This window comes from Pangasianodon hypophthalmus, chromosome 24 (genome assembly GCF_027358585.1).
Source record: "Pangasianodon hypophthalmus isolate fPanHyp1 chromosome 24, fPanHyp1.pri, whole genome shotgun sequence".
NCBI classification, from domain to species: domain Eukaryota; kingdom Metazoa; phylum Chordata; class Actinopteri; order Siluriformes; family Pangasiidae; genus Pangasianodon; species Pangasianodon hypophthalmus.
Window position 1 is genome coordinate 11,743,490 of NC_069733.1, and position 13,047 is coordinate 11,756,536.

Here is a 13,047-nt window from a genome sequence, read left to right on the forward strand (position 1 = left end):
CAAAATGCCCCCACAGCATATCCGGACCACCATGTTTTTTTCCCTTTAATTTTTCACACGTCTGTATACGCAATACTGCAGGTCAACTTTCATTAGGAGAGACCTTCTAAAATAGGAATGATCAATGGAAAGCAATATATAAGTACGTCATAAGTTAATTGATATATTAGATCATAAAATTTTATTTTACACAGCACTAAAGGAAATGTTTCATAGGGATGAGTACTTTGCTCAGGTCACTGCCTTAATGACAATGATTAATATTACTAATCTAACGCTAATAACTGACTGAGATTAACCCATACGTAACAAGTTACATTCTCAACAACATTATAAAACTCCTTTTTGATCACAGCATGTAAAACATTAATACACACAGAGAGAACATTTCATTAAAGGAATACTCCAGACTGATATCCATCAGCCACATGTGTAGTGTGTAGTGCATAAGGCATTTGCTTGAACAATAATTTCAGCATGGATTTTTTTTGTTAGAATAAAAAAAAATGATTTTAGTCACCTATATCCAATAATTAGGGGCATAGCCGTTCCATCAATAAACACTGAAAATATGTAACGATATAACACCAATTCAAAAATCTAACAGTGAAGGTCTTAGGATGGAAATACTTAAGAGAATGCCTTCCTAAAGCTATTCTTGTGTAGTTTTAGCCAAACTTCCAGAACTGGAGAAAATAATTCTGGTCCATAAAATATAGACACAGATTCTTCTCTCTGAAAAAGTAGTCAAATCTCTGTATAAAAAACTAATTATACAGATATAGAAATCTTTGAATGACGTTTACACAAACATGTTTCATGTAAACCGTTACTGAAATTGCAACAACTGCCCTTAGATTTCCATTGTACATAAATTTCAAGTCAACACGTTTCTCTGTTTCTTTTCTCACTATACTGAAACATGTCAGAATTCTTGTCTGTGGTAATCCATACAGTACACTACAGAGGCAGTGGATTGAGATTAGGTTGAAAAACGCTAGAGTATCCCTTTAAACACTATTAAAACAGGACAGAGTGAGTTGTTCATATTATGTACTAAGGACATTATTCAACTGAGCAAAAATATAAATGTAAGGATAGGCAATATACAAAGTTTAGTGAGCAGGTTTCAGATATGCTCATTAGAAATGCTAGGCCTGCTTCACACAGTGGTTAGATAAGCCTTAAATTCTGCCAATTATATTCAAATAATATATGCTGGTATTAAAATGACACTAGCATGATTAACTAAATGAAAGCATAATTGATTGTTTCATTTATGGTGATTAGTGAATTAATCAACACTGCACACTGGGATAATAAGGCTTAGTTGTGCTATCTAGAGGATTGATGTAATTAACTACAGTGTTTTATAAAATACACTGAATGTGGCCTGCAGTTCACACAGTACCTCTATATATTAGTCATCACATAATGTCTGTTTACTGTGTGTTTTCAAATGAAAGTCTACCAATTAAATCAGATCTAATGATTCGTAATTTTGTTTTATAGTATTTTATGAGGAAAAATCATCTTATGAATGAAAGGAAGGACAAGAAAATGCATAAAAAAGGAGGAAAGGTAGAATAAAGATTTTTTTAAGATCTGCACCAAACTGGCACCTGTATTACCATTATCCGTGTTGGAAAACATCCTACTTGCACTGGAGACCGTCTTGCCGATGTCGGCCAGGGAGCGTAGGTTGGATTTCTTGGTTTGGTGACGATGCTTTCTCAGCAAGGTATAGGTGACTTTATCCCTCAGGTCTGCCTTCAAAAGGCCGGTATCAATCTGATTGTCCGTAATCATCTCTGAAAAAAGAAACCGAGAAAGAGAATACAGCTTACCTCATTTATTTCAATTCATATTCAGATGTTATGAATGGGTAATCTGAGCAGTGTTTCACAGTTAAGAGGCCTTACAAAAGAAATTTTTCAGCCTTACACACCTGAAATCAACCTCAGGCAAGCTTTAGACTGGAATCACTTTTATTACATTACATATGTTTTTACAAGTGTTTTTTTTTTTTTTTTTTTACTATGAAGCTAAGCATTGTGAGATTGTGATGAGATGCTAAATATTATCTTTTATTTTTTTTTTCATATATATTATATTATATTATATTATATTATATTATATTATATTATATTATATTATATTATATTATATTATATTATATTATTATAATTTTTTTCTAAGGATAAAATTAAATTAAAATTAAATAAACAAAAGAAATAATAATAATAATAATAATAATAATAATAATAATAACAGTAGAAATAAAAGCCAATATAAAATTTAGCACTTTCTACTTTAAACCAAGGCAGATAGTCGTAATGAATTTCTGGCTTGAGCATTAGATTATCTGGTGGTTTTATTTTTAAAAAGAGGGTCAGAGGCCTGGGCACAAGGCTATGGCCCTCAGGGCTTTTTTTTCTGAATTGCACATTGCTTTATGGCTAAACTTCCATTCAGTTCTACTCCATAAGAAGGAGGACTATAAACTCAACGGAGCTCAGCTTTTCTGTATTCAAAGGCTCTACTGCAAATTCATTAAATGACAGTCGGTTATCTCCATGGAGCCACTACTGATATTAACTATTTTAATTAATAGATTCCTCTCACTAATCAAGTAACTGATAATAGAATAACAGCATACTGTTACGAGTTTCTTATTATTTACTGTCCCTTAATTTTTCAGAAAATGACTTTTAGAAGATTTGTAAGATAAATATACATAAATATATCACGGCATGTTTTTTTAGCCATTATGCATCTACCTCAAAACTAAAGACAAAGAAACTGCCACCAAATGAATGGTATACAAATTTAAAGTAAGCAGGAAATTGTATAAATTTGATTTATGAAGACTTTGCCCAGGCAGGCAATTCTGTACAAAATGGGACTTCTGCTTAAATAAGGGCTTCTGTCCCACATAGAGCTTTGCACAATCAGAGGCTCTGCCCAACCTGGCGCTTTGCTCAACCAGGAGCTTTTGTCCAACATGGGGCTTTATCCAACCCGGGGATTCTGCCCAACTAGGGGCTTCTGCTCAAATTGAGGTTTTGCCCAACCAGGGACATCTGCTTGATATGGGGCTTCTGCTCAACATTGGGCTTCTACCCAACATAGGTCTCTGGCCAAAGCCCACCATGGGGCATTGGTCTGTGGGACTGCCTCTGGACCCCACTCGAAACTTAGCTCTAAGAAAGGGGGAGGAAGCACATGATAGCCTTCTCCCTTCCTGGTTGGTAGCTGTCATGTGATAGGGGAGACCTAACTGGAAGGTGGGAATTGGCCAACACTAAATTAGTGAGAAAAAAAAAAGAAAGGTGTTTCAAGAACTAGAATGCCATCATATACAGTTATACTTCTCCAATGGCTCCTTGCGGAACCACTGGACTTGTCCTATAGACATTCCGATTCCTGAGAAAATTATTCACTAAAAAGGCCTTACTCACCCACAACCTGAGGCAGAGTGGAAGCTTCCAGATCCAGCATGATGGTGCCCTTCTCTATACACGTTCTCAGCTCAAACAGACTATGCAAAGAGAGTGTCGCCACATGAGGTTTGCTCCAGCGCTCTCCACCCTTTTCCACCTTTTCTTCAAACTTGATCCACCTAGAAAGATGCAGGAACATTGAAGTGAAACACTGAACTGCGCACCCCCTCCAACCTCCCCATTTAAATCCCCCCAACTCCAACCTCCTCAATAAGGCTACATCTTGCACAGATCTGACATCTGAGAGTTGACGCTGAGTTGAAACACAGTTGCTTACAACAGTAAGGAAAACGCAATGAACTTGACTGACTTCAAGCTACAGTTGTGGAATTGTCAACAATGTCAAGGCTACTATCCTCGGCTAATTGGTCCTTCTAATAACACCATTTACATTTGCACACTTAACACTCTCTACATGGATTTTGTATGCAGTTGTCGAGGTTTTCAGGCCCTCTGCTAGTTTATAAGTACACATGTAACCTGGTGCCACCTATCTACAGTTCTAGAGCGCACCAGGATTATAATGACTCTTGTCATGGAAATCCCCATAGCTCCACACACATAACATCGCTAATGTCATTATAAAAATCCTAAACAATTACTCATTCCCAAATAATTCCAATGTAATGTAAAATCATTCCAGAAGTTTTCACTATAGCTCATTTCGGGCAAATCATTTTTAGTATACCTTTCAAAATTTGTTCAATTTCAATGAAAGGTCTAAGTAACACTTTAAATGTTTTGTGGCTCTACACAGGTCTTTGTGGATATCCTAAATTACCGATGCTACGTTCAAGCTAAATACCTGTTACACTGCAACCTGTTGCAACCTAGCATACAAAACAAAATCAGCTTCTTCAAGCAAGCAACAAGCCAAGAAGCTCCACCAACCCCATGTTTTTTCTCTGCACTGCATTGGCCAATTATGTGTTCTGCTAGAATGCCTCAAATCTCACACTATAATCAATATTTTTCAAAAATGTAAATTGCAAATACTGCCTATTAAAACAGACAGAATGCAATCAGATAGCGTTCGACATGTATTAATACCATACAGTCCAAACGACTGCGTCTACTACCAAACAGTAAATCCTAAGGTATCTCAAAGTTTTTATTCAAAATGTGTTCTAGATGTTTATTGCCTTCTCCATATGTGTGGCAGTAAAAGGTGCATTTCCAAACATGTTATATACTGTATATACAGGCTCACTGAAACTGGCCAATTGATTCCTGTTTTTGGCTGACAGGAGTGGAAACAGGTGTGGTCTTCTGCTGTTGTAGCCCATCCAGCACTAGGTTCAACATGTTAAGATGCCTCTCAGATGCTTTCCTGCTCACCACGGTTGTAAAGGGTGGTTATTTAAGTTACTGAAGCCTTCTTTTCAGCTCAAACCAATCTGGCCATTCTCCTCTGACCTGTTCCATCAACAAGGCATGTCTGCCTGCAGAACTGCTGATCAATGGATGGTTTCACACGACTACGTATAAACTTTATAGACTGTTCTGCGTGAAAATCCCAGGAGATCAGCAGCTTTCCAAATACGCAAACCAGTCCATCTGGCACCAACAACCATGCCACAGTCAAAGTCACTCAGATCACATTTCCCCCATTCTGATGTTTGATATGAACAATAGCTGATGCTCTTGATCTGTATCTGCATGATTTTATGCATTGCACTGTTGCCACACGAATGGCTGCCTGGATAATTGCATGAATGAGCAGGTGTACAGGTGTTCCTAATCCCAATTCTTTCAAATGATTTTATTTTTCTTTTAGTAGTTGCCCTAATATTACATGTGCTCTTTAATTACACAATTACTACTGCGTATACTTGTGTTAGCATTTGAACGAAATATACGATGCCAAAAAATCTTTAAAAAATGAAGTCAACTAGGTGGGATCAGAACTGTACATAAGACTTACAAACACCTAGAGTACTTGAAAATTTAAAACCCAGTGGAACATGGGAGGCTTGTTTGTGAGGACAACATGAGTCCATAATTGGTGTGTGCTGAGAGACTCATCTTTCATCAGAGACCAAAGACCTGTGTATGGGACTATCTATTATGTCAAGCAGAAATAATGTGGGAACTACTGCTCCTGCTGTCTAAGTGTAATGATTAATGAATTTAAAATGTAGTCAACCACCATTAGATTAAAAAAAACCCTGTCTTCTTTAAAAAAAAAAAAAAAGCCATAATGTGTTGGTCAGCCTGAGTGGTACAACTTAGCATATTGGCACCAAACTGTCACTGGCAATGTGCCACAGACTCAAGATGTTTTATTCATGAGTTTATCAGAGCTTCAAATGTGCTGCTGTACACAGTCCATTCATCAAGTTGTGCTTTTTAATGAGTAATTAATCTTCTGTCTGTAGGGTTTTTCTTTCTCTAACCAAATTCTCTTTTAATGGGCAACTTGGGTCAACCTGTTCTTGCTAAATAAAAATATCTGTGAAAAACCTCAAAATTTTCACAAAAATTTCTACACAAAAGTCACAGTACTAAAAGAAAAAAAAAAACTTTAAGGGAAATGTTTCATCTTTTAACACTGTGTTGTTTCATGAGTAATTAATGAGTAATTAACCTTCTGTCTATAGATTTTTTTTTTCTCTAACCAAGTTCTCTTTCAATTGGAAACATGGATCAACCAGTTCTTGCCAACTAAAAAATATCTCTTTAAAACCTCAAAATTTTCACAAATATTTCTATGCAAAAGTCACAGTACTAAGAGAAAAAAGAGCTTTATGGAAAATGTTTCAGCTTTTAACACTGTGTTGTTAAGGATTTTATTATTTCTCATCTCTATCTTCCCAGCCTTTCATTAAACGGTCAGTCGGAATTTTAGATACTCTTACCTGGCTGTCTCCTTCCATTCCATCTCCTGGCCATCCTCAGCAAGGAGTTCATCCAGCTCAGTGAAAAGCTGCGGAGGCGCTGGCCCATCATCATCCTCGCCGAGGATGAAGCGAATGCGTTCGGCTGCTGGAGAAACTGTGAGGGAGAAAATACTTTTGATCAGAGGTTGATGAGGATGTCCATGGTCCTGCGGCTCACCTTGCGGATCACCTAAACCATTGGGCCCGACTTTAACCACAGGTACTGAGTCAGGTGGAGGAGGAATCTTCACGTCAGAAATATCCTGCTCTGCACCACCATTCTGGTCAGTCACCACTTTCTGTTCCTCCTCTACCTCACTTTTCTCCACGTTATTATTGTCCGACATGCTCTCTGGGTCATTCTCAGATGTCTCCATCTCGAAACCCTCAAAAAAAAGTTTTCCTCCAAGTGACAGCTGGATCTGACTTGGTGAGGATGGGTAAAAGAGGGATGGAGGTTCAACTAACAATCCTCCAAGCCCTGAGCTAAGTGCACTTAGACCTTCATTAGAGTCTTCTGAGTTGTTTGCTGTCTTCTGTCTTCTCTTAGAGCGCAATGACACCTAGGTAGTTAAAAATTGGGGTCCCCTCGTCCCCTGACTGCAATTGCCCACCCCTCTGCTGCTTCATCAGTACCCCCTTTCCCATTGGCCCACAAGTTCTGGCACTCTGCCCTCAGCTCCTCATTAACAATTAGGAAATGTTTCCCGAACGGTTCATTCTGTACAAAAAGGCTTTGCTTTCCTTCACCTTTGTCTTCTAATTTGAATATTAGTCAGGCATCAGTGCTCAGTAAAAATGTATGACAACATTCAGTACAGTGAAGATCAAAAATACAGTAATGTGAAAGGACTAAGCAGGGGGGAGGATTGGGAATGGGAAGACTGACAACCATTATGTTGAGTTTTCACAGCTAGAACAACCAACACTGACCAAAAAGTACGCAAGTTTCCTATTTCTAAGCTTCTTAGCCAGCTACATGGATGGCTTCACGTGAATGTACCAAAAAAAATAGGAACTAAAATGTCAGGTATACAGTTGCAATTCTATATGCTTCTTTCAAACATGATGCAAAAATATTCAAAATTAGATCAACTACAATAAATCATATTGCAATTGCTTTGTTCAATCACTGATTGGCAACACTCTTCAGACTCCTCATATTATAAGATTTAGGATGTTCTGGGTAGTACACTAGGACTAGGGCTGTAACCAAATATGAATGCATTACTCGTATGGAACAGAGAATGTGTTCTAAACAGATGTAAATACAGGTATAAATAGGAGGTGTACTATACATTTTGTTTTTCTTTTCTTTTTTAGAAAGCTTGCCAGAAAGGTTCACAGAGCAGAGTTGAGACTAGAGGTGTGCATCAGGACAGGGATCCCACGAGGGACATAACAAAAAAGTCATGCAAGCAAGAGGTTTTTACTTTCATGCGGGCACACGCAACTAGTCAGATATGAAGCTCATGGGACAAACAAAGACACTGGCATTTTGACCTCTGTTTTTTCCCCAAGTGTTTTGCAGTGTTTCCCAGGGCCATGGTGGTAGGCTATGGTTCATTTAAAAAACAAACCCTTCCAGTTTAGGCCACACCTACATTTAAATACAAATACAGATATGGACATTTTGAGCACTAAATACATGCAGCCACAGATAGTGTTACTACTTTATGCCCCTAACTAGGACAGATTTTGCATACTCAGAATTAGTGAATGATTCATGTAATGCAGTAATGCATGTAAAACAAGTAGCTCCCCACTCATTCAAATTCTGTCACACCACTCTCTCTATCTTTTCTTCTGTTGCATGTGACATACCATGACACTGTAGTTTAGATCAATGAAAATATTAGTCATACAGTTGCATGGTGATGCTCAAAAGAGTACAAAAATTATTATGTAATTGCTTTGGACTGGAATAAATAACAGAACAAATTAACAAATTATAAAGTCTTCCAAAGTATGATGGCAAACATCTTTTATTACTGTATTTGGACATTCACCAAACATCAACAACAGTACAACTGGTAGATTGGCTACTGCTGAAACATTCAGGCTTTTCAGCTTTTGATCATCTATGGCTTTGAAATGTGATGCGATCTTCTCATCATGGACTTGGACATGGCTGAAAAGAGCTCAAAAGAATGTGTTTCATGCTATATCTAGGAATCAATTTGAACATTTTTTAGCATTTTGCTTAATGACTCATTGATTTACTGATCACAGCAACTGAGTAGAAGGTAGAGTCTGTTACAGCAAGACTCATTTAGGTCACTTCCACAAAGTCCCCAAACACTGTTCCCCTGAGCTGCATACAGACTATATCTCTATGGATGCCATGCACCGAGCCTTGGAAAGAAGTCGTCTCACCCAGTTGCTAAGCAAGGCTCCAATAGAAACGGGTTGAGGGGAGGGAGCAAAACGGAGGCGAGTAAGAAGTTCAATATGGGCAACTGAGCAGTGAGAGCGAAGCACGAAAAGGAAGAGATGGGAATGGAAATCGCATCGTTCAAATGCATTTCAAAGCTGCAGGCTTAGTCGCCAAGAACCACAGGCCTGCACAAAGGGGACTTTGTCCGTGAAACCGGGGGCTCATGGGAAAAACAAGGGGAGGGCGAGAATGCCCACTGCCCAAAGTAGGGCTTAGCGGAGCTGCCACTCCAGTTGGAGAGTCTCAATCTCGCTGAACTTCCCATACGACATCTTCTATACAGTACATGTGGCTACATTTTTTAGATATAGCATCAACACTCGTAAAAATGGCAGGAAATATCCACTAATATTTGCACGTGCATGTCAGATTGTTTTTACATGATTCACAGTGAAATCTTTGTATAGTTTATACCTAATAAATATTGAGAATGTGTTCTTCAAGGAATGTAACATGCTGACATCTGAGAATTCCCACTAAGTCTTACACTGACGATAAAAGCAGAACACCATCGCTATGAGATCAGATTTAGGATAAAAGTGGTGGAGGCTAGATTAGGGGTTTGATAAGAGCGATGACGTGATTAGTGTGAACACGGTGTACTAATCCTCATGTTCAATCCACAATCGCTGCAACAATTACAATTTCAATTTATTAAAGAATGTCATGTACTTTTTTCTGTTTATAGTTACATTTATCGTTGTGGAACGCCCATGAAACAAGCTGTTTCCTGTTATCACTTACATTATAACAGCTATACACGGTCATCCCCTCACCAGCCTCTTTTTCTCCTCACTTTAATATAACCAAAAAATGCAGCTTGTCATGTTACTGAGAAACTGGAAAGTGCAAAGTCCTGAAGAGTTTTCTTTTTCAAAAAACATGAAGGAACAACCTTACGTCGAACTACTGCAATGCATTCACACTGGATACTCCTTCCAAAAAAAATCTCTAAACTTCACCATATCAATGATTAGACTTTTTCTTTGATAAATACTAGCACATTTTAATCTGTTTATTATTAGTCTTAGATTATGTGCAGCATTCACTATACAGAGGAAATGCTATAAAAATATATTGTCCAGAACTGAACCAGACATACTTTGGCTCCACCATATTCATAATCCTGATGTGGAGTCTAACTATGGATAAACCTTACATAAATAAACAGGCGTGCATTGCAAATAAAAGATAACAGGAAGTCTAGGTGTTTGAAATGATCATGTTGAAAGCTTGTTCCAGTTGTCTGTTAAAACACTGTACATCTCCTGGCTGGAAATAAATAGGACAAGGACACTGGCATTGTATCTTGTCCTGGCAACACAAGCTGCCTGGAAGCATGCGATTAGCTACATATCATGACACAAAGAGGACTTGAAATTCAGTTCCGATTCAATTCAGTGGTCCACATTCACTGTTTTCCCTGTGAGGAGTAAAATTAACAAAAAAAGAAAAGAAGAAAACAGCAGTGGCAAACCCACAGGCACTGTTAAGATTTTAGCACTGAATATTGTTATAAATAAATAAATAAATGAACTTTTTGTGCATGAAGCTATAAGAATGTCTAGGGGGTGTACAAAAACAAAATAAAAACAGAATAAAAAAGAAGTAAAACTGATCATTACTAAATGTGATGTTCTGCTGATGTGTGCAGATAAGATGAAGTTCGAGTGCAAAAAAAAACAAGCAAAGATCTATCTTAATATTAACTGGGAAATATAGTTTAGAAGAATATCTCAATAACAATTATGCCATTTTGTTTTCCAAGTTTGTGTTCACGTAAAACTAATTTGTACCAGGGAATGCTTTTACACATGAAATTAAACATATTAAATAAAAATATCCAGATTGTTGTAATAAATTTGTGGTTTAATCCTGACAACAAAGCTGCAGTAAAATGATCAAATTTTCAGAAATAACATTCATGAGACCAATAAATAAATCTGTATCAGTGAAACTTAGCTGTAGTCCAGCTCTATTTAGTTTATCAGATTGTACAGGAATGTCATACAGCTACGTTTCAAGTCCTGTCCTGGCCTTTTTGGCTTACAAATAATACGTCCAGACAAACTTTCCATCAACAGTCTCATTAGTTCTGTGTGTAAGATGGAAAAAGGAAAGAACAGAAAACGCATTTGAGGTGTCACATGCCTATGATCAGTGGCTCTTGTCTTTTGTTCGCAGCACAATGGTACTGCATTGAGACTGGCGACTGTTCTTTCAGCACATGCCCACCCAGCTACTGCTTATTGCTTCCTAACAATGGTAAATACTCAAAGTCTGCATAAAATAGTGCAATAAAATTCCCCAATGCTAGGGAGACAATGAGAGGCCTTGCTCTTAAAATGGACCAAAATCTGTTAGTTGGTCATTCTACAGTTACCCAGCCAGAATCTTCTACTTTTAGGTGTACCCAAATATATTCCTCTCATTAATAGTGACTGTGGCCACTTCCTTCAGAGCCCCTTTCACAAAACAAATGAATTTATAGGACTAGAAATTGGATTAAAGTTTTGGCTCATCAGCACAGAGCTGACAAAATAGTACTGACATGCTGAAAATAATTACAGTTATGTTGCACTGAATGCAGTCCACATAACCTCACATCAACATTATTGTATCATAAACTATACAGCCAAACTAGCTAAAGATATAATAAGCAATAATGCTACAGCATGTAGTGTAAAATCAGTTGTTCAATACAATTAGTTTCTATTGTTTGGTATTTTGTTAAAATGGGCCTCATTTATCAAGCTAGATAGGAACAAATTTATGCATAAATCATTCATACAAGTATTTACACAAGAAATTTGGTATTCATAAAAATCCCACAAATTTGCAAAAACGTTCATATCCTACTCGTGCATAAGACTAACTAATGTTAACTTCAATTTGATCGACTTCAAATCATATCTTTTTCAATGGATTACTGCACTTTTATATCTGGATTACATTGTAGAGTTTAAATTTGAGGTTTGTATTTATTATGTTTACAGCATTTAGTAGGCACCCTTATCAACAGCAGCTTATAGAAGTGCTGTGAATCAAAACCACATCCTCAGGCTAGTTCACTAGGTCAGGGACTAAGAGTATCATCAAGAACATTTTGTGAAAACCAGTCATTTTATATTACTGGCTTTAATTAAAGAATATTTAAAAAAAAAAAAAAAAAAGAAAGAAAGAAAGCCAACACAAACCCATAAATTAAGAAAAATAAAACTAATCATTCAATTACGACAAAAGAAATGCCGTCCTATAAACAGAGGTTGGGCAGATCTGTCTGCACGGAGCTGACAGAAGATTTAGAGCTCGCTTATTGTTAATATTATATATTATTAAATGTTTTTATTGCCATAGAATTGAGTCAAAATAATTCTGCTTTTTCTTAGTAATGTGACAAGCTCCGTGTTTTGTCTTATTAACTATGAGAGGGAAAAAGAGAGCCTGGTTAGGGGGCAAGTGGTTATAGCTGCTATGGCATGTGATAACGAATGAATTTGTTTTGCGGACGTCTCACGACATTAAACGTAACTATATGCAACAGATGCAAAGTATGATGTGCTATTCTTTAATAACTAAATAAAATGCTAGCATTGACAAACACTTTGGGATCATGACATCTTTATTATTTTCCTATAACAGCACTCCCCTGTACTTGCAGCCTGTGCAGTAAATACTTGGAATAATTCACCAAAACAAAATCCAAGTAACAGTGCTAACAGCGTCAAGCCCTTTATTATCTCAATTCTCTTTTGCAGAATAAATAATTTTATTTTAATAAATAATAGATTCTTTTATTTTAATAAATAAAGATTTACCAATGCTAATAAACATATATAACAGCTATCAGACACCACCATAGTAACAGTAAATGACTGGTTGTAAAAGTATAAGGATATTAGTAGAGGTTATGACAAAATGAGGCCTGTGACCTAACTAATCTTCCTGTTCTGAGCCATTTCCGATAAAGAGAACATTTTAAAATGCAGTTTGGGTTTGAGCTAACGAAGCATTCTTTCTTTCTAGCCAGACACTGTGAATTTGGAGCAGCCATAGGATGCGGAAGAAGGTGAGATTAACTAATTACAACCTGTGGTTAGGAGAAGGATGGACTGCTTTAAATAGGATTAACTCCGGCTAAATCCCAGTGACACACTTTAAACATGTGCAAGGCTGATGGCACAAAAACAATTTGGACACATATAAGATAACTTGATCCAGCAGCTAT

At 37.1% G+C, this 13,047-nt stretch overlaps 1 protein-coding gene across 3 annotated transcripts in view; it reads right to left on the bottom strand.

Moving 5' to 3' along the window:
- Nucleotides 1-13,047, bottom strand: part of slc4a4a (solute carrier family 4 member 4a) — a 58,190-nt gene that overhangs the window by 24,562 nt on the left and 20,581 nt on the right. For 2 of the 3 annotated variants that reach the window (XM_026931460.3, XM_026931461.3), the window contains exons 6-8: nt 6,362-6,497; nt 3,462-3,622; nt 1,632-1,811 (exon numbers count right to left, since the gene is read on the bottom strand). In XM_026931460.3, the coding sequence (XP_026787261.1) occupies nt 1,632-1,811; nt 3,462-3,622; nt 6,362-6,497 (477 nt within the window). The remainder of the gene's footprint in view (nt 1-1,631; nt 1,812-3,461; nt 3,623-6,361; nt 6,498-13,047) is intronic. The other variant, XM_026931462.3, reaches the window with a different exon arrangement.